The sequence below is a fragment of the Cavia porcellus genome, unplaced genomic scaffold (genome assembly GCF_034190915.1).
Source record: "Cavia porcellus strain 051 isolate PalLab524CR breed Dunkin Hartley unplaced genomic scaffold, mCavPor4.1 scaffold_29, whole genome shotgun sequence".
Taxonomy (NCBI): Eukaryota; Metazoa; Chordata; class Mammalia; order Rodentia; family Caviidae; genus Cavia; species Cavia porcellus.
Genome location: NW_026947512.1, coordinates 5,572,725 through 5,600,162, shown reverse-complemented (window position 1 = coordinate 5,600,162; position 27,438 = coordinate 5,572,725). Strand labels below are relative to the sequence as shown.

General features: G+C 52.8%; 2 protein-coding genes across 6 annotated transcripts in view; one reads left to right on the top strand and one right to left on the bottom strand.

The window, feature by feature from the left end:
* Kiaa1614 (KIAA1614 ortholog) overlaps positions 1 to 15,811 on the top strand; it is a 31,642-nt gene extending 15,831 nt beyond the window's left edge. For 3 of the 5 annotated variants that reach the window (XR_010044414.1, XR_010044413.1, XR_010044415.1), the window contains exons 5-11: positions 1,113 to 2,623; positions 3,944 to 4,082; positions 5,788 to 6,046; positions 9,418 to 9,545; positions 10,604 to 10,788; positions 12,119 to 13,818; positions 14,537 to 14,709. Coding sequence is in view for 1 of the 5 variants with exons in the window: in XM_063239782.1 (XP_063095852.1) it covers positions 1,113 to 2,623; positions 3,944 to 4,082; positions 5,788 to 6,046; positions 9,418 to 9,545; positions 10,604 to 10,788; positions 14,537 to 14,730 (2,416 nt within the window). In the remaining 4 variants the exon portion in view is untranslated. Of the gene's footprint in view, positions 1 to 1,112; positions 2,624 to 3,943; positions 4,083 to 5,787; positions 6,047 to 9,417; positions 9,546 to 10,603; positions 10,789 to 12,118; positions 13,819 to 14,536 lie in introns of all 5 variants that reach the window. The other 2 variants (XR_010044416.1, XM_063239782.1) reach the window with 2 other exon arrangements.
* Positions 15,812 to 20,342: 4,531 nt separating this feature from the next.
* Positions 20,343 to 27,438, bottom strand: part of Stx6 (syntaxin 6) — a 47,034-nt gene continuing 39,938 nt past the window's right edge. Inside the window, exon 8 of the mRNA XM_003474930.5 lies at positions 20,343 to 26,047. Coding sequence (XP_003474978.1) covers positions 25,971 to 26,047 — 77 coding nt within the window. The 3' untranslated portion in view covers positions 20,343 to 25,970. The remainder of the gene's footprint in view (positions 26,048 to 27,438) is intronic.

Here is a 27,438-nt window from a genome sequence, read left to right as displayed (position 1 = left end):
TGTGATGAAAGCTGGTAGAGGGAGTCATTACAGGATGAATACTAAAGAAACCATAAATGAGAAACAAAGGGGACATGGAACAGCAGTGGAATAGTGGGGAGGCGGCTGGAGGAGAAAGCGGGGAGAATATGGGCTTTATTTAAGTGGCTTCTGATAGGAAATAGCCTCTGGGGCAGAGCCCATGTGCATAAGGACCCCAAACCCAGGCTGGATGGCTCCAGGGTCCCTGGAGTGAGCACTGTGTGTGGCAGAGACGCTTCTGAGGCCAAGCAGGACTTGAGCTAACAGTACACACGGAGACTCTGCCACCGGCTCACAGCAGGAGCAGGGTGGGAGTGTGGGAGTGAGGCAGCCTGGGGGTGTTGGGAGAGTCAAGGCCGGAGGCCCAGGAGGAACATTGTTATCTCTATGTGAAGCAAGGTGATTAGGAATACTGAGTGGAAACTTTGGGTCAGGAATGCTTAGATGTGCTCAGCCAGTCCTCACTTCTCATGAGGACTTTATATCAGTTGTCCCCAGTATCTCAGACTCCAGAATATTGAATCTTCAAACCCCTTACATAAGATGGTGCAGTATTTGCATATAACCTAGGCATCGCCCCCGTACTTATAATGCCTAATACAATATAAACGCTGTGTAATAGTTGCTATGTTGTGTTGTTTAGGGGATAACTGCAAGAATAAAAAGTATACATTCAGTGCAGATGAACTTTTCTCAGATATTTTCACTATATGCTGGGTTGAATCCATAGACGTGGAACTCACTGATAGAGAAGGCTGACTGTAGATATTTCCACAGCTTACACACACACACACACACACACACACACACACACACACCCCTCACATTTGGAATGTTTGATATTTTCCTTATCTGCTGTCCTGAGTTCAGTAGTTCAGGCTGAGTCAGGCAACCGAGGGAAAGCCCAAAGTAAAAGTCATGCTGATTTTACTTAGCACTGTGTGCCGGGATCTGGCTGGGCTGATACTCTGCTGTTTGCCACTTGACTCCCTGGGACCCTGGTTTGGGGTGGCCTTGTAGGTCGTACCTCCCATGGAGCACTAGGGGAGATGGTATCTTTCTACCTATGACCTCTTTCCTGTCTTCATTAGAGCTGGCTGGAGAAGTCTGGCCCTGGGTCCCCAGATGACCTTCCCCTGTGGAGAAAGCCTTCAGAGCAGCAGCCTGAGTGACTCCTCCAGTGGGGAGTCCAGCAGTGGGCAGTGGCCCAAGCAGGGCATGTCCCCGTCACATGTCCGCTTTGAAGATGAATCTGCTTGTGAAGCTGAATTCCGCCACCTGGAGCGGCTGCAGCAGCGCCAGCGCCAGCGCCAGGTGCTGGGCACAGTGCTGCAGGCTGCAGGCCAGGGCCCCCTGCGCTCCAAGCCAGACCTCGCAGACTATGTGAACCGGGAAGTGGGGATGGGCACGTTCCACAGGCCAGGGGACAGTGTGGACTGCAGGGGCCACCCTCTGCTGCTGCCCAACTGGGCCAGTAAAAAGAAGTGCCAAGCTTGCGGCAACTGTCCTGAAAGGCAACACCTGGACCCAGCTGTTCTCGAGGACCTTCAGGCTGCTTATGGGGTAGAGGGCGTGCTGCTGGGGTCCCATGGTTCTCGTGGCCTGACCTCCCCATGCCAGCTCCTCCCTGCTAAATCAGAGCTCCACACAGAAAGGATCCAGGAAACACATATTGGGGAGACCATCACATGCCTTGCAGAGGGGGACTCTGCCCTGGATAGTACGGACACTTCAGACAGCTGCCGGTCAGACAGTATGGAGGCCACAGCCTCTCTGGCCTGCAGAACAGGCCGGCGGACTCGAGGCAGAAACCCTAGAGATTGGGACTCCAGGCCTCAGGGAAGCCTCAGGTGGTCCAGGAAAGCCAAGATGGAGCTGCTCTGTGGCCTTCAGGCTTGGCATCACCCCGTAGGGGCAGATGACATGGAGGTGGGAGAAGATGCAGGACACATGGCTGCGGGGACTCAGTTTTTTAAAGCAGATACTGTCTTTAAGCCTCCTCCCTTGGAACCTGAGATGACTTCCTTGGGGTCCCACAGGCAGCCTGGACCAGGGCTAAGAAATCACCAGATTCCCTCTGTGGACTCCTGGGCTCCATGCAAGTCAGCCAGTGCCACGACATTTTCCACGAAGCCAGCACCTTCAGGACCAGGCAGACCAGAAAGCCCTGAGTATCTGGAAACAGTCTGCACTTCCTCCCTGCAACAAAATCATTCAGTACACACTGCCCCCAGCCCAACCCAGCAGCCAACCGTGCCCCCCTCCCCTGAACAGTGGGTACCAACAAGAACCACCTCCTGTGTGCCTCACGGAAAGGCAGGGCTGGCTGGACCCTACAGGCCAGAGGAGCAGGAGGAATCTGTGGGTATTCCTCGGCCACCATCTGCTCCGAGGACTGTGGTTCTCCAGACCTGTGGGCTCAGCTCCCCACAGACCCAGTCCTGCATCCCCCACGTCAGGCACCCACTGCTGGGCCTGTCTGCCAACAGCTGCATTCCTCTGGGGCAGCAGCAACCCCAGCGAACAGCTGCGCACAGGGGCAGAGAGGAGAGGGAGCCCTGCAGCCAGCAGCCGGATCCACCTTTGGAAGGCAGCGGAGATGGTAAGGCTTGCATGGTCCCTGCTCAGGCCCAAGTCAGGTTTATGACGCTCGAGGCATTCTGTCTTCACTTACCAGCATCTTCTTGGCCAGATGAGATAGACACACACCATCCCAGCAGCCCCTGGGAGCCAGTCTGAGGAGTGACAAGTGTCGGGCAGCTGTGGAATCTGGGCTGGACAGGACTGTGGGGAAGGAACTGGAGATGCCCGTAGAGCACTGGGAAGCCCGAGGTGTGAATGGCAGGGCTCTCTGGCCAGAGCCCTCCTGAGCACTGCCCTGCGGGGCTCACTGGTAGGTTTCCCAGGCAAAGCTGCTAAAGTAGGTAGGGTATCCCCTCTTTATCCGGGGCGTTGGTAGACCCCCAGCACTGGTCCCAGATGACCAAGTAGACTGCTTACCCCTGAGCAGAGTTAACAGCCCCCACAGTATCACTTTGATGTTCTGTGGCTCTGATGGCCTTGGAGCTGGGGTCCAGGGCTTGGAGCAAAGTGGAGGCAAAGGCGGAGAGATGGCAGACAGCCCCCATCTCAGGAGTGCCCACCTCTCCCTTCCTTACCCACAAAATCCCAAAAAGTCCTGGCCTGAGGTGTCTCTCACCCCTGCACAACTGTGGTTCCTTCTCTCTGGAAGGCTTAGGCAGGGGCTGGCTTGCCACTATCTGCTCCCTACAGGGCTTTTGTCTGGAGGCCTGGTGACTTGTGGGCGGCCCAGGCCCGCTTGTCCTCCAGCCTGAAGCAGGGAGTGAGTGAGGCCCCTCTCTTAGCTGCGAGGCCCCGAGCGAGTTGCTCACTTCCTCCTGGCGCCATCCCCTCCACTGTAAGGTGGGGATGGAAGGAAACCTGCCTCTTGAGAAAGCTGTTTGTCCATCTGTGGGGGCCAGTTAACTCGTGGCCTGGCATGTACACATACGCATTATTGTCAAAGCTGTGAGAGATTCAGATTCTCTTTCTGTTTGAGAAACATGAAATATTCCCTTGCTCTGTTATGTCACTTGATATCCAAGGGGCTGGAATTACCACAAGCGACGCTGTCATTTCGGAAGAATGTACTGTTTACTGTGTACCAGGGTACTGTGCTGGGTGATGGGGTTGCCGCAGTCCCCAAGACCCAGTCCCTGTCCTCAGATGGTTTCCGGTCCAGAAGACGCTCGGGGAGGGTCCCGGAGTCCCTCTCACTTGCTGCTTCCTGCGTCTCTCCGCTTGCCTCCCAAGCTCCATCACTCTATCATGTCCCTCACTCTCTTGTTTCTGAACCCAGGAGTGCCCCCATCCCCCACTGTGACTGAGCATGACCAGTCTGACCATGCTTTGACTGTTTCAGGAGGATGCCAGGGCGCTGTCAGCTTAGCAGATGCTGCTGCCTTCAACTCCATGGGCGTCACCCTCACCCTGAACTCCGAGGAGCCCAAGAGAGGCCTGCAGAGGACGGAGTCCAGTTCTGGGGGGCATGTGCTGTCCGGGTGAGTGATCAGAGTAAGAGTCCTCAGTGCAAGAGTAGGTGCTGGGTGGGGGCAACCCCTGAAGTGGCGGCACAGCTGACCTTGCTGCTTCCACTCTGTCCCAGCCCAGTCCCCTAACGCTTTTTCCCTAGTTCTTAGTCTGATGCACCTGCTTATCCATTCACTGGACACTCCTGTGCTGGGCATGGGGCATGGCTGTCAGGCTCTGTCCTCAAGGTGCCCCCCAGGGACCTGGCTGTCTGGAAGAATCTCCTCCTGATCCTCGGCTTGGGGACATCCAGACTCCAAGGAAATCAACCCAGGGTTCATGTTTCCCTTCTCTCTGTCAGCTGAGTCTTTGTCCTTGGGACCTGCTTGGGCTGACCTCAAAGCCTCGGGGAGCCCAGGACCTTGTCCTCCCTGCTCGCATTGGGTGCCCAGTGACCATGTGCAGTCCAGGCTTCCCCTGCCGGCTCCCGTCTCCAGGCCTGTGTGCTGTTCAGTACCATGGGTCTGTTCATCCAGGGGCTGGGGCACCCCTCCATCAGGCTGACTGGTAGCCCCTCACATCTCCAGTGTCGCCTTCCTGGTAGACGCACTGCTGAAGCCCAGAGGTTGCTGTGTCCTCCCACTCTGACACTCCAGCAAGGCCTCACCAGCTCCCAGTCCCTGCTTCTGCCACCTCGGGTCTCAGCTGTGTTCCTTCTTTGCTGTGCAGCCCTAACACGGCTCCCTGTGTGCTCTCCACACAGAAGTCAAGGCACCTTTTTAAAACCCTAACCTGTGTCATTCTCCTACTGAAAATCCTACAGTGGCATCACATCTTTCCTTGCCTGTGCCTCCCCTGAGCCCTGCCCAAGATCTCATTGCCTGTGCCCAAGCCCTGTGGCCTTTGTTCTCGGACACAGCAAGCCTGCTGCCCCCTGCGCCTGCAGTTGTCGCCTGGGCCTGGCAGCCTGCCCCCTACTTACCCTCCAGCTCTGGGTTTAAGGATCATCTCAGAGACCTTCCTCGGCCCTGGTAACTTTCTGCTTCACCCCAAAGGCCAGTTGCTGATGTTTTTCTTCCTCTGCTGACTGGTCTCTTGTTGATGAGCTACTAGGAGCAAGGACCTTGCTTGTCTTATACACAACATACCCAGGGACTAAAAGAGGCTTTTAAGAAATACGAAACAAAACAAGAAAAGCAGGGCAGGGGATTTAGCTCGGCGGCATAGGCGTCTGCTTGGAAAGCATGAGGTTGTGAGTTTGATCCCCGGTACCAAAAAACCAAACAAAACAAAAAAATTAAGAAAAGAAATGTGAAATGTGAACTGGGTGCAGTGGCACCCCTCCCTGGAATGCCAGCACTTGGGCAGCCCAGGTGGGAGAATCCCACAAGCTTGAGGCCTCACAGTGAGCTTGGGCTACCTAGTGAGTTCACAGTCAGCCTGGCCTACACAGAAAAACCTTGTCTCAAAAACAAAACAAAATAAAACAAGAATGCAGAATGAGTTTAGTGCGTGCTCGCATGAATGAATGGGTGTGTATTTACAGCAGGGCCTCGTGTGAGATCTCCCTAGAAGCTTCCCAGGAAAGACCATCCATCACCACCACCCCCACCTTTCCTGCAGCCTGGTTATCAGTTTCTCCCACAGAGCATTAGTGTGGGCCCATCTGGGGCCCAGCAACCAGCCCTTGCCTCCCAGCCCACTCCACCCACGCTCATGTCCACTCTTGTGTTTCAGAGGATCACCAGGGGCCAGTGCAGGGCCCAGGCCGCCTTTGGCTGTGCCTTCTGACAGCAATAAAAAAAGGAGCAGCAGTATCGCCTCCACGCTGGGGCTGAAAAAGCTGTTTTCAGCCCTCGGGCAGACTTCCCGGCCCAAGCTGGGCAAGTCCCGCAGCTACAGTGTAGAGCAGCTGCGGCCCGACGCACCTGGCTCGGCGTCACACACCAGAACCCCAGAAGTAAAGAGAACCCCATCGCTACAGTCCCTGAATCTGGTGAGTCCTCAGGGCCCCAGGCAGGGGTGGTGAGGCCCGTGGTGGCGTGGCGCTGTGGGAGTGACGGGCACAAAGAGAAGAGAAGCACAGAGGATGCCTCCCAGGACCCACGGTAAGAAAGCAGAGATGCTGGCATGCCCACGGCAGGTCAGTGCAACCTGGGCACCCTGGGCACAGAGTGGGTAGCAAGCACCCCTGAGTTCTGTGCTTCTGCCAGCCACCCAGCCCAGCTCCCCGCAGACTCTTGCCTCCCCCTCCCTCCATGTCATCACCTCTGCCAACCAGAAGAGTCGCGGCCTGACCATTCTGGAGCCTTCTCTGTGACCACAGTGACTCTTTTAGTAGCGGTACAAATCACATCACATCTGGATTGCCTCTGCCTCTTTCCACGTGGCTTCCGTGGTCTTTCTGATATGCAGCTCTGACTCCGACACCCCCTGCTGACCGTGTGTCACTGGTCACTTGCCCCATTCAGGATAAAGCTGAGACTACTTAGTGTTGCCAAAGGGCTCCTGTGAGCTGGTCTCGTCTCTCACTACTCTCTCATCACCCTGGGTCTCAGCTGCGCTGTCAGCGGCTCAGGAGTCCCGAGGAAAGTCCTGCCCCCTGGGCGCCTTCTGCCCGCCTTCTGCTCCTTGTCTCCCCATACTCAGGCGCGCACCGTCAAGGAGTGGCCAGTCCCTCCCTCCTCCTGTTGAACGGGACCTTTGCTCTGCGTTGCTGGATTTCTCTGCTTCTATCTGTCATGGAACTTTTTACATAGTAGTTTAACTTTTGGCTTTGCCCTCTCCAGACCTCTGGACCATTATTTTCCCAGTACTAATTACAGTAGCTAGTGTGGTAGAGATGCTCAGTACATGCCGAGTTAGGAGAGTGCGTGGTGAAACCGGGGCCCTGGCTGAGCCGTGTGCCAGCCTAGCAAACCGAGCACAGCGAGTGAACTCTCCAGTGGTCTCTGGAAACCCTGTCCACTAGATTCCAAGTAGGTCCCTCTGTCTCCTGTGTCTCTCCTTGGGCAAAATGAGGGAGGTGAGTGTGGGCTGGGGCCCAGGAGCCTTTCATTTCTCAGGCTGCAAGAGGAGGAGAATGTGCCAGATTGAGACTCCCAGGGACTCCTCTCTCCAAGGACACTACCCAGCGCATGGTCATTACTCAAAACACACGGCGTGCAGAGTGCCTGGGAGGCAGAGAAACAGGCAGAGGGGCGTGCTGGAGAGAAGGGCAGCCACTGTGACTCAAGTTCACTGCTTCCATGAACTTAGGTGGTCCAGTGTGTGTCTGATGACCTGGATTTACTGTCATCCGAGCTTCAATTTCTGTAAACTCCGTAAGGGGAATGATAGTGTTGTTCATGTAACAGAGGTTTACAGAAATTTAAGCTGATTTATCTTGAGCAGAGATAGAGAGCAGCCTGGCCAAGATGGGCCGGGAGGACCTGCGGAAGAAAAAGTTCCTGAGAGAAAAGGAGACTCTGTCTCACGGAGGACTGATGTCCTCCGTGTCTGGGGAGAGATACCTCTGGTAGTGAGTTGTGCTGCCACACGTGTTATTTGGTGCTTCTCTGATTGGGTTTTTGTTTTGTCTCAAGTGGGCAACCATCTTCCCTTTACACTTAGACATCCCAGTGGCCCCCACCAGGGCCTCCAATCCTGTGTCAGAAGGCTTCCCTTTTCCCCCATTCCCCGGGAAACTTCTGCTGTCCTTTAGGTCTTACTTGGATGTGACTTCTGCCAGGAAGACTTCTGGGGCCAGATCCAAGCTCAGGCTCCCCCGGAGGCTACTGGGTAACACGCCTGCCTTCTTCTTTTTTTTTTTCTTTGGTCTTTTTTGTTTTTTTTTTTTTTTTTTTTTTTTTGTCCTTTTCATTTTTCTCGGTACCAGGGATCGAACTCACGACCGCCTGCTTGCAAGGCAGGTGCTTATGCCGCTGAGCTAAATCCCCAGCCCCTTTTGTTTTTATCGGTACCAGGGATCGAACTCACGCCTGCCTGCTTGCAAGGCAGGCATTTATGCCACTGAGCTAAATCCCCAGCTCCCTACGCTTGCCTTCTTTAGAGCACTTCTCAGTCTATCTGTGCTGCTGTAACAAAATTCCATGGAACAGGTGACTTGTACACAACAGAAACTTACTGCCAGCCGTTCTCTAGGCTGAGAGAGTCCCAAGGTGCAGGCGTAGGCAGTGTCTACTGAGGACACCTGTCACCTCACACGGCAGAAGGGGCAAGGAAGCTCTCTAGGGCATCTTCGTGCCGCTAGGACTCTGTCTTTGTGACCTAATCACCTCTCAGGAGTCCCACATTCTTGGGATAAGTCTCAGTATGTGAGTTTGAAGGGGGCACCAACATTTGGACCACAGAAGCATGGGCTCCAGACATAATAAATAATGTGGGAAACATTTGTTTAAAAGTCGGTTCTTTCTGCCTCTGTCCCCAACCCTGCCTTCAGAATTGCCTCCTCACTGGGCTGTTTTCTAGAGCACAGATGGATCTTGCCCTGCTTGGTAACATCACTCAGTAGCGCCTTAGCAGGGCAGAACAGTCTTCAGGGCTGGCCATGCTTCTGGCCCATCTCCCACTATCCCCGAGGCCTCCACCGAGTTCATGTGTGTTCCAGAATGCACCGTGCCTTTGCTCCCTGCTCTGTTGCTGACTTCTGCCCGGAGCACTGCACCTCTCTGCCTGGGGAGCTCTTGCTTCGTTCTCACCCAAGCACCAGCCCCCGCAGGGCCCCAGGCCTCCTAAAGTGAAGTGTGGAGTTCCCACACCACTCACATGTTAACTCAGCACCTCATGCATGCGCCTGCAGCTTCCGGCTCACCGTGTGAACTCCTTGGGAGAATTTAATTTGTTCAGCTTTTTATGTACAATGTTTTAAGGTACACGCATACATAAACATTTTTGAACTGAAGTGACCATGAAAGAAATGCTAAAGAGGGCTGGGGATTTAGCTCAGCGGCATAAGCACCTGCCTTGCAAGCAGGTGGTCGTGAGTTCGATCCCCGGTACCGATAAAAAAGAAAAGAAAAAGAAATGCTAAAGAATTACAAAATATTCAAGATTTTACATCTAAAAGTGTGCTATTCTGTAATTAATGTGCTTTCATTTCCTTAGTAAGAAAATTAGATTTTTCCTATAGTCATATAGTCAGTATTTTAATATTAAGATGTTATTTTAGCTAAAATTAAAACAAAGGACAGCCGTGATGCTTCCTGTGACCTTTTCAGGCCCCTCTCCTGGAGTAGGTTCCACCGTTCCTGCGGAGCACTTGAGGCAGTGTCCAGAGTGGCCCCAGGTTCATGGTTGGGCCATGTCCTCTGCCAGCTCTTTCCCGGGAGGCTTTTCTCACCTGCAATATTGGGCTTTTCCCACCAGGTGTCACCCTCCCGCCAACATCGGAAAGCTGCCTCCTTTCAGAACCTCCATTCTCTGCTGAGTGGCAGGGGGGACCGGTCCAGCCTCTACCTGGTAGAGGCCGAAGGGAACCCCACTGAACCTGGGAGGTAAGCATGGGTACGGGTGGCCTGGAAGATAAATTTAGAGGGTGACCGGTGGAGCTAGAAGTGAGTTCCTTCTAGCTGGGCCTGGTGACTCTGCTTTATAATCTCAGCACTCGGGAGACTGAGGCAGGAGGATCCTTGTGAGTTCAAGACCAACCTGGGCTACAAAGTGAACTCAACATCAGCTGTGTAGTGAGACCCTGTCTCAAAAAGAAAAAGAAAAAGAAGTTAGTTCCTTCTTACCTCAGTATCACTGCCCTCTTTAAAAGGAAATGATAAGAGCCAGGTGTGCTCAGGGAGGCTGAGGCACGAGGATCCCAAGTCTGAGTCCAGCCTAGACAACTTAAGGAGACCCTGTCTCAAAAAATAGAAAGGGCTGATACGGTTCAGGGCTAGGCCTCAGTTCCTAGTACTGCAGAAGGGGGTGGGCGAGGTGGAGGAGGAAGTGAGGCGTGTTCCCTGTGCCTTTCCCTCAACAAATCCCGTGTGGAGAGACGGGTGGCACAGGAATCTTAGTGCTCTTGCCCTGCACTGAGAAGGTAGGAGGTTGTCAGGAGCGGGAGGGCTGGCTGGCAGGTTGGAGCCTCTCTCTTTCTGCTGTTTCATGATATCCTGAAGTCAGAAAGTTTGGGGAGCTCCCTTAGCCCAGCTAAAGTTGTAATTAAACACTCAGAGACAGAGCCCTTGACTCTGACCTCTGCTGGGGCCGTCTAGGCCAGCTGCTCTTACCCATGCATCTGTGGATGGACCCAGAAACTTTATATGAAGTTATATCTTATGTTAGGTCCCCAAAAGACTACTGAAAGCATTTAGAAGCATGCTTTAAGTGTTGGAGCTTTCTGGTTCTGTGGCTGGCTCTGAGGCACCTGGGACAGATTGTGGGGGACCCCCCAACCAGAGTGTTATTGGTGCTGGCTGGGCGAGTGGAGGTTCAGGGGAGCTCTGGCCTCCAGTGCCAGACTTGATGTCTGAGAGGCCGCCATCATCTGAATTTAAACAGTGGGAGGCTGGGCCCCCATGTCCAACCCTCTGCCCTCACTGTGTCTCTGGTCCTCTCCCAGGCCTGCCAAGGTCCCTCCCCGGCGCACCCTCAGCGTGGAGGATGTGGGCGCCCCCAGCCTGGCTCGCACCGTGGGCCGCGTGGTGGCAGTGTTCCCGGATGGCACGAGCCAGCTGCAGCTGGAGCGTTCCCCTGAGGGCACCTTTGGCTTTCAAGTGGGTTCCGGGAATGGGCGCAGGGACTCAGGTATGCACCTCCCCTTCTTCCATGGGCCCCTGTGGGCCTCTGGGTAGTGGTCAGATGGCCTGGTCCTTCCTGGTCTGAGTGGTGGTACTTTGTGGATTCAGAAATCCCTTGAGCCATAAGGTCCCCAGGGAGCTCCTCTGGTACCAGGGCCCTGGGAATTGGCACTGTGATGGCCCTGGTGACTATGATTCTGGGCTGGCAGAGTCGACCCCACTGTCCCCCTGCTGTCTGGTGGCACCCTGAGATCAGGATCTGGAAGACCATCTTTCCTCGGGGAGCCAGGGGAACTGCTTGTGCTTGCTGGCCTCAGCTCGCCCTTTGATGTGGTTGCAGCGTTCCAATGGTTCACTTGCTGCCGCTGCGCTCAGGCACGTAGAGTGCCTGCCTGCCTGTCTGCGTCCTGGCCACATCTTGCCCCCAGCTGGGTTGCCTTCTGGCCCTTAATTCAGCATGGGCAGGGGCACAGAGGGGCCCTGGGCCTCACTCTGCACTCCAGGTAGTCTTGTCCCATCCCACCCATGACCTTCCGGGTGACCTGACCCCTCTGGGTTCCACCCAAGATCTGTGAGCCAGGACGCAGTGCAGGCCAAGGGGCCCTGAAAGATACCCGCTAGAAGATGAGCAGGGAAGGAGGCAGCATGCTGGTGGAGGGGAAGGAGAGAAGAGACAGGAGGACACACTCAGGAGCCTGTTTGGCAGGGCGCCGCCAAGGATCCCCTTGCTGTGCTGTGATCCCCTGTCAGTTTTTTCTCCTAGAAAAGAAAAATCTTCCCGTCACCATGCCCGAGTTCTCACCTCTGTTGAATATTTCATTGTTTCAGCAGATAGATGCAGATATATGACTACCAAGTGCCGTAGATTTGGGGGTTCCCTGACCTCCTGAGCACATCTTCAGGGAGGGAGCAAAGCTATGTCTGTGATACGTTTACCCCTTGTGCTGTCAGATAGTGAAATGGAAAGTACTGAGATGCTAGTGCGGGCAGGCTTTTTAAAGGTGACACTTGGCCAGAGGTGGGGCTGGAGTGTGGAAGAACCAGCAGCGATGGGGGAGGGCATTGCAGGCGGCAGGCACAGCAGGTGAGGCCCTGCGGGCATGAGCTGGGAGGAGGTCCGGCCGCCGGAGGGGGCTGTTCCATCCCAGGGGCTCTGCGTGCTCCGCGGGGAGGGAGGCACTGAGGATTCTGGCAGATGTACTCCCAACTGGGGGAAAAGGTAGGCCCGGTGGAGCAGTTTTAGGGCTACTTCCTTAGTTTAGAGGGAGCTGAGGGTTGGCGTGGACGGGGTGGCTGTGGACCAGGTGAGGAGAGGGCGGCTTCTGCTGGATTTGTAGGTCGCTTTGGCCGAGTTGCTGAAGGAGGCACGAATGTGAGAAGACAGATCTCCCCCTCTGCACCTGCACCTGCACCTGCGGAGGGAAAGCGGCAGTCTTTGCAGGGAGATGACATTTGTGAGGTGCTCCCCAGGTGTCAGTCCTACAGCCTCTTCTTGGGCAGCTCAGAGGCCTCCCAGGCTCACTGCTGTCAGTGAGGAAAGTGTGTAGGTACTGTGTCACCCCTGCTGGGGGAGGGGACTTCAAGGTGACTTAGCCCCTCTGGGCCTAGGCTCCCTCATCTGTGGAATGAGGACACCACCGCCCCCCTGGAAGAGGTATGGGAACATTTGGTGAGGTTCAGAATAAAGTGCCTGGCTCTTTTCTTCCCTTCCCTTTTCAGGAGAAGGTACAAAGAGTGACCAGCATGACCTGCACCTGTGGGACACCACAGGCTGCTGCATTCGCCCCCCCCCCTCCTGCCATGGAGCTCTGGTGCACGAGGACTCTGAGGATGCAGAGCTCCTCAGGCTCTGTCCTGGCCTTGCCCCCATGGGTGCTCCTTGCTGGGGGTCCTGTTCAGGTGGGGCCTTGCCCCCTGCTGCTATAGCTGGCCACTAGGCATCTTGCAGAGGCCCCAGGCACACACAGCAAATAGGTGCTTTACCCAGACCCTCCTCCAGAGCCAGGGTCACGTCTCCTCGGCCACGGAGCCAGGTGGGCTGGGGCAGATCTGGCTCCTTGGTAAAATGTCAGGATGACGCCATTAGCTTGCTGGCTATCAGAGTCTGTTTCCACAGGAGCGCAAGGAACAGCAGGCTTTGCCTTCTGCTCCTACTGTGTAGACTGCACACCCTTACAAAGACCACCTCCAGCAGACAGGAGCCCACAGGAGCAGACTGTTGGCTGTATTTTCCTTATGACTTTCAGTTAGGAAACCTACCCAGCTCTCCTGAAAACGCCCGGTTATGTCAGTGTGTGCTCAGGCTCAGCTGCATTCTTTCGGGTTTTATGGCTGCTCCCCACCTGCCTCTCCCACTGTGCAGCAGACCCTTGTCAGGTGCATGGGGCCTCCTCACCAGCCTGTCCCTGGGCCACCTGTGTGGAAGTAGGGCAGGCAGGCCACTGCACCACCTGAGAGAGGACAGAAGGGGTGGGGCAGAGCCTGTGAGGAAAAGCTGTGCAACCAGGATGGAGACGGTGCCTGCCGCGGGGTGAGCAGCCTCGTCTTGGCGAAGCAGCGGCAGAGCTGCAGACTGCTCTGTGCCCCTGTGAAGGAGGAGCTGGCACCTGTGCTTTCCCAGCCTTCTGAACTTGTCGTGGCTGGAGCTGGACAGGGTGCTCTGGGGCCCGGAGGGCCAGGAAGGACTGCTGATGGGTCACAGATGCTACAAACCGTGTAGGCCAGAGACAGCACAGCCAGACCAGATGACTGAATCCCTGCACAGCACTGAGCCTCGGAAAAGGAAGTGGAGCCAGCAGCAGGGCAGCTCTTCCTGTTTCTCACACAGAGCCAGCTGAGCCTGGGCTGGGCAGCAGTGAGCACTAAGCTGCCTCAGCGAATTCTGCAATCTTGTGGGCCGCGTGAAGGTCGCCCCAAAAGACCATCCCCTGCAGTTCTCTAGCAGACTAGCTGTGCCCCAGAGCCCCGTGTTCCCTTGGCACGGAGCGTGGGCAGTGGGCTTAGTGACTGGAAGATGCTGTTCAGCGTTTAATCTCAGGTGGGCACAGCTGACAGAATTTGAGAGCCCCTTGTGCTTCTGCTTGGAGCTGGGGAAAGCTGGGTCCCTGAGGGCACCCCTGAAACAGCCAGGGAATAGACACAGAGAAGCGGATTTCCCCAGAGTCACTTGCACCTTCTAGACCAGGTATTAATCATACAACCGACAGGGCTGTTTCCAGATGATGGTGGGGGGGAGCGAGCCATGGCTTTTAAGTATTTAAGTGAGGCACTATGTGGAAGCCTGAGGCCCAGGTCAGTCCTGGTCTCCCTATTCCAGTGACGCTGCCCACATAGCCTCAGCCTTTGCACCATGCTGGCTTACTGGAGACAGCATCTTGGTCCCACCTAGCACAGTCCTAGGCACCTAGTAGAAATTTTTTCTTTATTTTTAAAAACTACTGCTCTACAATAAAAGCTCTTGTCAGAAAAAGATGAGCTCATTCACACAGGTACCAATGAATAGCACCCCCTTCAACCATTATTTGCACTTTAAAAGAGCAGAAAAATGAGGTCAGGCCACAGAGGAGATGCACTCTCTCAGTATAAAGCCATTGTGGTTGTGAGGTAGAATAGTGTGTGCATGAGTGTGTGCGTGTGTGTGTGGCCATGCCCTGTGTGAACACCACACTCCCGCACACTGACCCTATCTCTCTGGCTCACATCTGCAGCACCGCAGGCTCTCACATGGCTTCCCTGTGTCTCCTTCTCCTTCGCAGGCCTCTATGTGCAGGAGATGGCTGACCTGGACACCGCCAAGCTCTACTCGGGGCTGCTCGGGGTGGGGGATGAGATCCTGGAGGTGAACGGAGCCAAGGTTGCTGGGCTGGGCTTGGCTTACATCAAGGAGCTCCTTGCCCATTCAGAGAGCTTATCAGTCCGTGTCCTGAGGCAGAGACCTGTCCTTCAGTGACCCAGAAACCTGCTGCCCCAGCTACCAGCTCCTCAGGAGCCTTGAGCCCTGAGCCCTGAGCCCTGAGCCAGCTGGGAATGCACTGCACAGAGCTGCTTTGTGGACTGAAAACACAGACCTTGGTGGCATCCAGCCCTTCAGGCTGTGGCAGACTGATTACCCAAGGGATAGGCAAGGAGCCTGTGAATGTATTTTGGTTAAGGCCATTCATTTATGCAGAACTGGGGAAAGAAAATACTGGGCTCTTTCCATACTAGAGATAGCGACATTCACTTGTCCCTTTGTTGGTGGGGGTGGGGAAGAGATTCAGGAGGTCCTTTGGTTGGCCTGGAGAGCTTGGCCTCACCTCCAGGTGCCACTCCTGAAAAGACTCGGCCAGCCTCCAACACTCCAGAAAGACAGAGACAGCGGCCCTGCGAGCTTGCTTCCTCTCAGCCACGTTTCTGTCCACTGCCACCTTTGCTTTCATCCAGAAAGAGGCGGGCATCCTGGAGAAGCAGCCCATGGCCAGGGAACAATATTCCAAGCCAAACATCGGAGACGTGCTCTGACGAGAGTTTTATGGCCCTTCTGGATGTGAGAACATCTGGGAGATGTTATCTGGTAGCCAGAATATCAAAAATTTCTAGGAAATTTATGTAATATACAAAGTTAAAGGGAAAAAAAGAATGAAACCAAGGCAGTTTCAGGGGGTGCAGCTGCGGTAGGCAGGATCAGGCAAGTGTGAAGGTGGGCCGAGCGCCTCCTCCCTCCAGGCCTGCCCTGCACCCTCCCTCCGCCTCTGCCTGCAGGGGCTGCAGTTTCCCGCGTGGCCTAGGTCTTTGTTCTCCTGTCCAGCTTGGAGACAGGGCTGCAGCTGGTGTCTGGCTGTCCCCCAGCTGCAAGTTTCCTGTCCAGACCTCCCTCGTGGCAGCTGTGGGTGGGCAGGGAGACAGCAGGGAGGCTCCAGAGAGCAGGCGCTGGCCACCCTGCCCTGGCGCTTCCTGCTCTGCACCTGGAGACTGCTCAGAGGGTTGGGACTCTGAGTACATGGCTGTGTGTCAGTCTTAAATTATTAAAATGCCAAGCTGAAGCTTCTCTACTCTGAGTTGTAAAATTCTGGACTCGGTTGACCTTCAGCAGGGGCTGGAAGACACAAATACATTGTGGGCATGCCAGAAGGGAAGGTTGGGGAGGCCCCAGCTGCAGGGTCAGCCTGTTGGATATGGAAGCACGCAGTGTTGGCCTGGAAGAGGAGACTGGCAAGGTTTATGGTGGGGAGAGAATGAAGCTAAGAGGCCTCGAGATACAGGGTTGAGGAAAGGTGCTCAGGCTGTTTGCCAGGGTGCTGAGAGGTGGTCAAAACCAAAACACAAGCTTCAGCAGAAGCTGGTTGAAATGAGCATCCAGGCAGCTTTCACAAGGCAGGGAGGGGGGAAGCAGGCCTCTGGGGGTGTGGAGGTTTGTGTTCTGCTTGGTAGCAGGGAACACGCCTCTCGTGCCCTGGAGTGAGGCAAGAGCAGAGTTCTCAGAGCCCCAAGTGTGCAAGATGGGGAGGCAGGGCTGCCATGGGCTTGGGGAGGAAGGAACTGGAGCAGGAGGGTGGCGGGCCAGAGCAGCCCATGGCTGAGGCTTCAGCTGTGACGGGCGTGCTAGGACATCTCAGAGGCAAGTATCACTCCCTCAACGTGTAGAAATGGCCTCACAGCAAGAAACTACAATCCAGAGGACTGTCCCACACTCAAAATTCCTAGCTCTGAGGTCATGAAACAGGAAATTTCACTTTGAAGAAAACCGGATTTCAGGGCAGCATGTGAGTGAGGCCCTGGGTTCCATTCCCAGTGGTGAAAAAGGGGTGCTCAAGAGCAAAAGACACCCCTGTTTTCTGCCTAGGGTAAGGGCTGCTTGCCTACCTCCTGGGAAGAAATGAAAGTAGGGCCGGGGCTGGGAGAGGCCAGGAGAAAGAACTTTCGCAGCGGTCTGTCCACCAGGCCCTGGGCCAGCCCCTGGAAGTAGTTGAGCCAGGTGCTGCTGCGTCTCCACTCCACTTGAGAGGTGAGGAACAGGGTTAAGCAAGTGTCAGGGCACCCAGCGCTGCTTCTCTGACTTGGGGGCCTCCACTCTACTCCCCTGCCTGCTCACTGTGCCCCTGTCATACTGCTCCTCCATACCAAAAAAGCCTTAAGTGGAAGGGGCAGGGCACAGGGGTCCTGCAGGCTCCCGGCCTCTGGCTGGGCTTCTGAGGTACCAGCGTTGGCCTTGGCTTCCTCCTGGGGTAGTGATGCTGGGGACCCAGATCTGTGTGCTTAGGAGGGGACCTCTGTGACTTGCCCAGGCAGCTGTGGACCTAGAAAGACTGGCTCAGCCCCTTTTCACAAACTGGACCACAGAACCTTCCTAGAACCTGGTTTTTATGAGGCGTCAGACCTGCCAGGCAGGAGGATGGGGCTACCTGCAAAACTGGCTCTCTACACACGACCGGTGGAGGCGCAGGGGTCACTACTGGGCTGAGCTGCGCAGCAGGGGCCTGGTAGGTGTGGCCCGGTGTGAACAGCGAGGGAGGAGTGGGGTCTGAGGGAGAGGGAGGTGCCCAGGCAGTTTTGTAAAGCCAGGACGTCCAGCTAGGGCAAGCACGCTCACACTCCACAGAACACAGACACATGTACACGCACATGCAAAGGTGTGGGTCTCGCCTGAAGCACCTGAATCCCCTCCAGGTCACAGAAACATGATGCTTGAACTCCATGGAACAGAAAGTGGTACCAGTTTTAGCCTTAAATACCGGAGCGTTTGGGAATGGGCAGGGGAGGAGTCCGCAAACCTCGGAAGCTGAGCCTGAGCCGTGCTGCCCCAAGCCAGCTGTGACCTCTGTTCAGGGTCGCCTTTCCTGGGTTTCCTTGCTGCGCCGCCCCGAGTCCTTTGTCTGATGATTACTGCCCCTAGGGGCCGCGCAGCCTTTGTCTCAAGGACACTTCCCGGAGGAGGGGGGCTGGTTGGAACCGCCGGAGGGATGGGAAGGGAAGGCTAATTGGGCAGCCCCGGCCCCGGAGGGAGTGTGGGCCAGGGAGCAAGAATGAGGATGGGGTGCACGCAAGAACGCCAGGCCTCGGGCAAGACGCGCAGCACCCGCTCGGCCCGAATTTTGAACTGCAAAGTTAACCTGCGCATTCAGGGACTCACAATCCTGCCCGCCGCTCTGCGTACTGTCCAGAGATCTGTAAGTCTTTAAGGACACAATCCTGAATCCTTGCAGCGACTGGAGGGAACACTGCCCTAATTCCGGGTCACTAATGAGGTGTGCGAGACACAGCTTACCCCCATCACAGCAGCAAGGGCAAAGGCAGGATTCTGACTAGAGGTCTGCACTGCTGGGCTTTCCACCTCGGGCCCCTCCGCGCAGCGCTCATCAGACCCTCCCGCCCTGCTCCTGCTCTCCGCGGAGCACAGCCATCACTTTCCAGGGCAGTGTTTCCAAGCCAAGCGTGGCCCACTCCTGGGTCATAGAAGCAGTGTTATGGGTGGAGCCTAGCATTTTTAAAAGGAGGGGGGTTGGAAAAAATAAAAGAAACTGGGTAGAAAAGAATGTCACGCAAGGCAAGAGTGGGTCCTCCCCTGCCCTCTAGCACTACCCTCTTTGGGCTGGTGGGATCTGGTGAAATAGCCTGGCCCTGAAGAAGTCCCCTCACTCTAGGTATGGATGCCCTTCCTGACCTACCAAACTGGCTAAGGCAGGGTTCTTCTCCCACCTGGGTAACTGGCAGGGCCACACCCCAACCCCACCCACCCACTTTCCTACCATTCCCTCATGCTTGTTTATGCACTGTTGCCTGAGAGCCCCCCAACTCCCCCCACACACACACACCTAAGCACACCCCTCCCTGTGCCATGGCCTAGCAACCTTTACAGCATTAGAGGGCCCAGCCTGGGGGGCCATAGCACCCCATGCTCTGCCAAGCTCCTATGGACTGGAGGCATGGGCTCTCTGATTCCCTTCAGGAAGAACCGCTTGTGTATTTTCCATACATTTTACCTGGCAACAACTGGATTTCCCTAACCCATCTGCCCTACCCATTCCCCTTCTCAATCCTGGCTCCTTCGGGAGCTATCCAAAAGCCTGTTGTCACTGAATCCCCTCTCTCCCCCCTTCCCCATCATTGTCTGTGAAGTTTCTTCTTCCTACACAGCCACAGCACCTGCTTAGAAACGGCAGCAGTCTTCCTTAGCAAGAAGCTCCCGCAGCTCCCAGGCTATGGGTCTGGTCAGCTCTGGGTGCTGGCTCCAAAGAAGGGGGCTGCTGGGACCGCATGAGAAACTGCCAGCGCCAGGGCTTTGCAGCACCCCACAGGTCAGGGGGACGGGGGCCCGCCTTGCTCTCATCCTTCTGCAGTCTGGGCTCAGGCTCTGCTCTGCCTGGAGTTACCCCAGGGGCCCTGGGGAGGGGCCAGATGAAGTGGAGAGGGATGCTCTGCCCTCGGGGTGCTCATGTCCTCAGGATGGAGACAGCTACACCTGTGAACAAAAGACAAGCCAGATGCCAAGGGCAGGAGGACCCCACTCTCCGTGGGGACCTGAAAGACTTCCCAAGACAGCCAGACCCTGGCCCTGTGGCCTCCAACCTCACCACCTGCGCAAGCTGAAGCAGCAACAGGGAGTGCTGGCATCCGAGGAGTACACAGCAGCACAGTTTTCCTGGGGGCAGCTAACCTGCAACTCCAGGCCTTACTGGGTTTATACAATGAGTCTGGCTTTTCTTTTTCTCTCAGTCTATTTTTAGCTTAAAAAAAAAACCTCTCCAAGAGGGTTTTAGGAGACCTGCCTGAGATCGGGACCACATTCCTTGACTATAGTGAGCTCAAGGTCATGGTCAAGTCCAAGGCAGCTGTATCCCTGTCTCATCGGAAGGACCTCAGAGGTCAGCACTTAACTCCTGCTTCAGCTTTGATTCCTCCTTCCCTCTCAGCTCTGATTACTGCCATTTCTCAAGTTAGAAACATCTGCTTGCCACCCCTGCAATCAGGGTCTAGCTAGACTGGGGTTCAAGTTTGATTCCCCTACTTGGTAGTTCTGTCTTTGGGAAAATTTCTTAATTGCCTTACATCTGTTTTCAGATGTAAAGTGGGCCTCAGCGGCATTTTCCACATGGATTTGTGAGTGGCTGAGCTCTTCCCAAAGGCCAACACCTCCCTAAGGGGGTTCAAGGACTTGACTCTTACTCTGTTGTTACCCCACACTTTCATCCCAAAAGAAACCCTGTCCTGTGTGGTATTTTAGACAGTCTCATTAGCTTGGTGTTTAAGAATGCATGCAGCTTGAACAGCCAGAGAAAGCACAATTCATAATTCCAATCTTCCAGCAGCCACCAGCATCCTAGCATGAACACTGATACTTACTGGTGGCTGCAGGAAGAGATCCTGTGCTTAGGTATGAAAAAACGAAAACCATGCCAGGTACAGTGGTGCACTCACAGCACTCTGGGAGGCTGAGGCAGGACCACACTAGCCCGGACGATTTGGCAAGACCCTCCTGTCTCAAAATGTAGAGGGGTTTGGGGTATATCTCAGTATGATAGCCCAGTGTTCAAACACCAAAACAAAAGAGAAAGAAAAGACAATGACAAAACACCCAGCACGAAGTTCTCGGTCTGTCTTTCATTTCACTTTAATACTGAACACTGTCCTTTCATCGTTGTAACAGGATTTCAAGAACAGAAGTAGGAAACGTTACTGGTAAGACTTCAGGATGTAAAAAAATCAATTTTTAAGGGTAGCTAGTTGCTTTTTTGTAAGTATTCTTTAAAAGTTCTGAAGTTTGTGGTGTCCTTCAATTTTAGGATTACAATCAAAAGCTGTGGATGGTGTTTTATTTCTCCAGGACTTTCTCGTCCTGTAGCCTGGAGTCCCAGATGCTGTAGTGGTGTATGCGGAACTCCCTGGAGAGCTGGCCTCACACGGACTGGAGAGAGGCCCAGTGATGTGCACTCCTAACTAGTTCCCAGGTGATGTCAACTCCGTCCCTGGACAGCCACTGTCTAAAGGAAACTAAAATCCACCTATGAGGGTGCTCAATTTCTCCTCCTCTGCCACCTCCCAGAGCTCTGGCTTCTTCTCAGCCTGTGGAAAAAAAATGTCACCTAGAAGCCTCCAGGTAATACTGAGAGCTATAGTGTGTGCCTTCCTGTTATTAAGAAGTCTTTCATCAGGGCTGGGGGTTTAGCTCAGCGGCATAAGCACCTGCCTTGCAAGCGGGCGGTCGTGAGTTCGATCCCCGGTACCGATAAAAATGAAAAAAGACCAAAAAAAAAAAAAAAAAAAGAAGTCTTTCATCCTTGGAAAAACACTTAATATTTTGTTCCTGGTGAATCTTGCCCTGTATTATACAGTGTATTTCTGAATTATACTACTTTCTGATCCTAAAGAAGCCAGGGAAAACATATTTCCACTTACAAAAACAGCCTCTTTCACCATTTACTGCTTGGTTTCTTTTGCTTGTTCCTACATGGCTTCCAGGCCGCCCCTCACCCAAGGCCTTCACTCAAGTCTGTCTGTTGAGTGCAGAGTCCAGCTGGGGCCGCTTAGGAAGTAATCACAGAGAACTCAAAAAGCAGTTCCAACAGCTTATTAGCAGGACCCCTGGCTGTCCTCTCCGTACCCACAGATGACAGCGTGGACATCTGTTTTCCTGGGAGGAAGATGTGTTTCTCCAGGACACTGCTTATTAGCAGCAGAGTCACACCTGCCTACAAGCAGAGCACCTCAGCTGAATCCGCTCTCTGTGGAGCTGGAAAGAGTCTTGAACACTGTGCCACCCCAGATCTGACAAAAAGCTTGGCTTGGAGGGTGCAGAGCTGCTGGAAAGGGGCCCAAGAGTTCTGGTCAACAAGCACGGAAGGTGGGTGGTCTTATTTCTAACATCCGCTGAATAACCAAGTGGAGTTTGGTTAACTCAAGGCCTTAAAAAACAAATCAGTGAAATACTTTCTCAGTCTAGGCAGAGCTGGCCAACTAGGTCTGTGAAATGTTCATGTGAAACACGAGGACTAGGGCTGACACTTGGGACCCTCACAGTCTCAGCACAGTAGATGCATCAGAAGGAAAATAGCACCAACATATTAAAGCAGAGAGAAACCAACTTTGTTTCTCCCTTCCTCACCCAGCCCCTACCTGACTCAGCAGCAGCTGTGATGTATGAAGACCTCCCAGATAGAGCTAGATCATGCAACCTGAGCATGGTGCCCTGGGATTTTCAGAACTGCAATGTTTGTCTAAAAGGTAAAAGAAAAAAAAATCACCAAGGCTCTGGGAAGGGTGAGTTAGCATCATTCTCCCTAGGTTCTGTGTCTGAGGTCAGCGTTAAGTGCCTCAGCTCCTCTCACAAAGCATGTGGGCTCCAGAATGCAGACACTGGGTGACTCCCGTTCATACGGGGGTGAGTTGGAACTGCTCCAACAGGAGGATTTCACTCAAGCACCCACAGCTCCGAGTCTACCATCAAGGTTGTACCTCCAGAGATCCAACTTCTCAAGCCCAGGAGGGAGCTCAAGCACTCACGGGAATGCCGAGAGTTGCTCTACTTCACTCAAAGCTCTCTTGCTTTTCTGCACTGAACACTAGAGACCAGTTTCACAGTGAGCATCACCAAGTAGCATGTGACAAGGGTGCGTGGTTACACGGAGACCAGTGCAGCCCTCGCATGGGTGGCACCATTTTAAGTGTAAGCATATTTCAAAGGTAGGAATCGGGTTCGAGCAGTTGCTAAACTTCCCCTACCTGGAAGCACAGGCCCCAGGAAGAGCAAGGCAGCTGTGGCCTGGTGGCTCCAAGGTCTCTCCTTATTGTCCTGAATCCCAGAACTGACTGTGCTGAGGGTGCACAGTGACAGAGCAGGAAACAAATCTAGGAGCCTTTTAGTTTCATCTTCTGTCCAATCTTGATGAGCAAAGAACATGCTTTTCAAACCAAAGAAAAGTATATGCACTGTCATGTAAACTTGGGAGGAAAAGAAAGGCCAGTGAAAAGGAGAGGCAGTGCATTCCACACCTTAGAACATGCTTTCGAGGCAGTCCATTTTTGTTTTGTTTACAAATCTGCCTTTGGGACTAGATGAAGCCAAACAGGACAAAGCCCACAGAGTCGAAATGCAACTCATGTTTATCATTCAATACCTTGATCATCAAATGTTATGAATTCTTCAAAAAGGTAACAGGGAATAAATGTCCCTCTGGTCTCACTTGATATCCAGGGAAATTACCAAAAGAAAAATCTTGGCTCCATCACCTTTACTCACAGAAGGTAAAACACTTAACAGAGACAGATTTCTGTTGGAGTTAGACTAGATTTCTTTTCACAGCCCTTAATCGCACGAGGTGAGAAGGAGTGGAGGTTGCCAAGTTGTTGGCTACCAGACCCATCAGTCTGTTTAACTCTGGCTAACAGCAGAGAATAATGGGCAAGTTACCAAGTTCCCCTCTCCAGCTCTGGCACAAATTCTAAAACTGTGGAAGAGCTGCATGTAACACACACACCCACACCCGTGCTGTATCACACACTTCAGTCCCATTTGCCACACCGTCCAGAGCAGGCATTGAATTGCAATTTTTCACATTCCACACAAAGACCAGAAATTAGGACTAAAGACTGAAGTACTTTGGTTTTCCGGTTGGAATCACACTCTGGCAAAACCTCTCAAGGGTTCATTCCACATCTCACCCACCCCTAGATCAGTTAAATAAAATGCTCTCCCAGTGAACATAAATTGAGCCTCTCTGCTACCCATCGCATTGTGCCAGTTCTTTAACACGATGGATTTGAGACTTGGTGCAGAAGACCCAGTGCCCACCAGCGGGCACTTGGGCAGTGCTGATGCTGCCTGCCTTCTCTTGCTGTCCCAGGACACAGGAGTGAAGGGACCAGTTAGGTTCCCTGGACACCGAAGAGGAGTATTTGTCCTCCAAAGGAAATGCAGGCCCCATTGCTTGTTATCTTTGGCTGCCAGTTTAGAGTCTAAATGGAGAACCTTCAAAATGAACTCCCATTCTGCAGGGACAGGCTGGGAAGGGCACAGCAGGACCAGATCAGCCAAAGGTAGGAGCATGCTGGGGTTGATTTTTTTTTTTGTTTCTAAATGGCTCCCCACTCAGCTTCAGCTTGTCAGGTCTACAGCAGTCAGTTTAGTGAACACCTCAAATCAGTGAGGTGAACACAATAACTCAAAATGTATCAAACAAAATTACGCAAGGGACCCAACACTTGATCGCTGAACTACTGGGAGTATCTTCCTTATTAGCGACCAGACAGTGTTCCAAACAGCTCTGACTGACATGCAATTAGATAGCAGATAGGAGACTTAGAATTCTTTGAGATGCTAGCTGTTTCTTATAATGTGGAGCATGGATTACAATACTTGGGGAAAAATCCACACTTATTTTTGGCAAAAGACTTCTACTATATTTTAATGCAAAGGACCATCTCTGGTCTAAGTTTATAGAAGACTGTTTCAGTAAGTCTTAAAACTTTGTGTCTTAAAACATAAATAACTCAGTGATCCTTTCAAGCCCTTTGTCATATTCACTTTTTTCCTAATTTGAAAAGAAATAATATATCAAAAAAATTAAAAGTGAGTGTAAACATGGACGTAAACCACCTTTTCTGTTTATAAATTTGCTTTTAGCTTCCAACAGGCAGATTTTCTTACCTACAATGATCCTACACAAGATAAAATATCCTTCTTTAAAAAACTGTTACAGATATTTATTAAAAAGTGCAATTTAAAAGTTAGCCGGGCAAGCACACCATTGCAAATCATAAAAGGGGGGAAAAAAACCAAGAAAACAAAACCACAGGAAATACATACAAAACAAAGTGTTTAAAGAAGAAAAGTTAGTGTGCCGAGGAATGCTCAAAAAGATGAGAAAACCAAAGCTCGAGCCGTCTCCAGGCGTGGCTGCTCTTTCCCAGTGCACGTGGCGGTGGAGAGACTGGCAGCCTCCAGCACCAAGTTCTGGCTCTGCATCCACCACTGCCGTATCAGGTTATGCAACAGAGGTTAGAAACTGTCTTACACACATACAAGTGCACATCTGAGGATCGCCGAAGTCGTCAGAGGCTTGCAGTTTTAGTGTCTCAGCAGTCTCAGCTACATAAACTCAATGAAAGCGTCTAACATTAAATCTGAATTGGCTCAGTTATCTAAATGGATGATAAAGTCATGTTGTCACCTTGGGGAAGAAAGAATCAAGTTCTACAACCAAGTTGCCATTACTAACAGGGTAAGAGAAGTGTGGTCCAGAGTTCTGCTCTAGCCTTTTGGTAGCATGAGAGTTTCCATGTGAATGTACTGGATACACCAACTACTGCAAACCCATCTCTGAGTGTAGAGTGCCACAGAAATAAAAAAGTGTCAAAAAGGATACAGGGTCCAATTCATTCCAACACACCTAGCTGTTCAACAACAGATTTAAGGGTCACCCTGAAACTGTAACTTGTACCCCCGGGGGAAGCCCTGGGGCAGCAACATAGAGTCCTGTGCTCTGGTGATGTCATCAACCCTTCCCTAAGCTGTCCCAATCAATCAAGTCCCACTGCCCTTTTTAACTGTTCCTGTCCATTAAAGCCACAAGTAAGCTGCAAGCTGTTAGCTTCCCTATGCCCCACAGTGTTTCACTAGTTTCCATTCGTTATATCTACCACAAAAGAAAGAAAGAAAAAAGCAAAGAAAAAGGAAAAAGAAAAAGAAATTGCACCTGGAAAAGCAATTTTATCTTAGCACTTATCCCTGAAAAATGATACTATTTTCTGTTGCAAACTGCTTCTGAGCCTTCTGTCCTCATCCGTAACCAGCCCTCAGGGACTATGAAATGTACAGCAATGGGAAATGCAGCACACCCAGCAGCCACATTCTCAACAAGTTTCTTTTGATGGTACACCAGTGCCCATCTGGATGGATGAGCAACGAGTGGGTCTTCTAAATCTTCTGGATGATACAGTCCCTCCTCCAGGAGCAAGGTCCAGCAAGGCATACAGTAGCTGGCTATCCTCAGTCAGCACAGGAAGAGGGGCTTTTGTCATCCAGCCTGGAGTGCAGTCATCTCCTTCCTCTTCCTGTGGTCCTTCCAGCGCAGGGTGGAGGAGCTGCTCTAATGTGAGCCACACAGAGAAATCCTCACAGCGGCAGGCTTCCCGGAGAGGAATGTGAGTTGACGGAGTGTGCTTGTTTCTCCTCCTCCCCTGGTTCCTGGGCAGGAGGAACCACAGTGGCAGCCACCATCACAGCACTAGGAAGAGGATCAGCACGACCAACAGGACCACAAAGAGGATGGCGATGGCACACCACTGGCGTCGATCTGGAAGGTATGACAGAAGATTAGCCTGCTTGGGTGCGCTACACTCCCTAAGACACAGGCACGGAGAATCTGAGCACCTTTTAAACAGAAAAGGGACGGAATGTGCAAATGACAGGGCCAGAGGATCTGGAGCCCGCCTTAGTGCCTGGTACTCGAATCCCACTGTGCCCGTGGCCTGTACTCCATGTGCATCCAACTTTGCCAGTCCCCCGAAAAGTGCTTCACAGTAAGTGTGCGCTTTGAGTCCTCAGTCTTTAATTAAAACCCACGGACCTCAGCTTTCGGTTGCTGCTCAGTTCACCCCTGGGAGAGGTGCTGGCACTGCTACCACTGCTTTCATCTCCCACCGAAGTCAAGTCATGTACTTCAACATGACCACGTTTTTTCTTCAATGAACACTGCAAGAAGTAGGAAGGGAAAGCTGCTGCTGTTCACTAGGGAAGTGAACAGCTGAAAAAGCAAAATCCCGTAAGAGAGCACAATTAACAATCTCACCACGCTATGCAACCAAGAAGGTTCATTAACCAGTAACCACGTTAAAGCAATGTAGGAGCCTATCTGTACACGAAAGCACAGTGTCTTTCTGAAACCTCTGACCTACCAACGACTTAGGACAGCAGGAATAGGACGCAAAGTGGCTGGAGTCTTCTGAATGGCTGGAAGCAGGGAGGCCCCACAGGACAGAAGAGCCCACGCAAGCCCAGGAGTGCCTACGCCGCCCACAGTCCTGTCTGGGCTCTCAGGCTGCAACCGCCGCTTGCTGGGCTGTGGGGAGAACGAAACAAACGCGAACACAGCCCGCAGTGTGTAGTGTCCCCTTCTGGGTCACGGGACACTCTCTACCTGAGGGAGAGGCACCGAGAGCGGTCTCTCCATATGTAAGGCCAGTGTTGTCTACGGAGGGTCAGGCTGATAACAAAGAATTTCACTAGCCCGGGAAAACTGCAGCTCAACCACTAGGAATAAAAGTTCCACTTACACAGAAATGTAAAGGTAATACTTATTCATTAAAGTTTATTAGAAAACATTAGATTTTAATACAGCACAGCTTTGAGAATGACTATATTATAAGAAGGCTAAAAAAGTTGCAAAACTCCCCACAAAAAGTCAGCGGTGTAAGTGCCTACCTGGCAAATGCAAGGTTGTGAGTTCCATCCCTGGTACCAAAAACATAAACAAACAAAACTCTCCACAAAGCATAATTCTCTACTTAGAATTATTTTAAATGTCATATATATCAAAATCTTGAAATTGGTCAAGAGAACCGCTTCCAAGTTAAAGCAAGTAACTCATTTCTTCTTCCTTTTTTTTTTTTGGTGGCTGGCACTAGGGATTGAACCCAGGGGCATTCTACTACTGAGCTATATCTGTGGCCTTTTTTTATTTCTTAT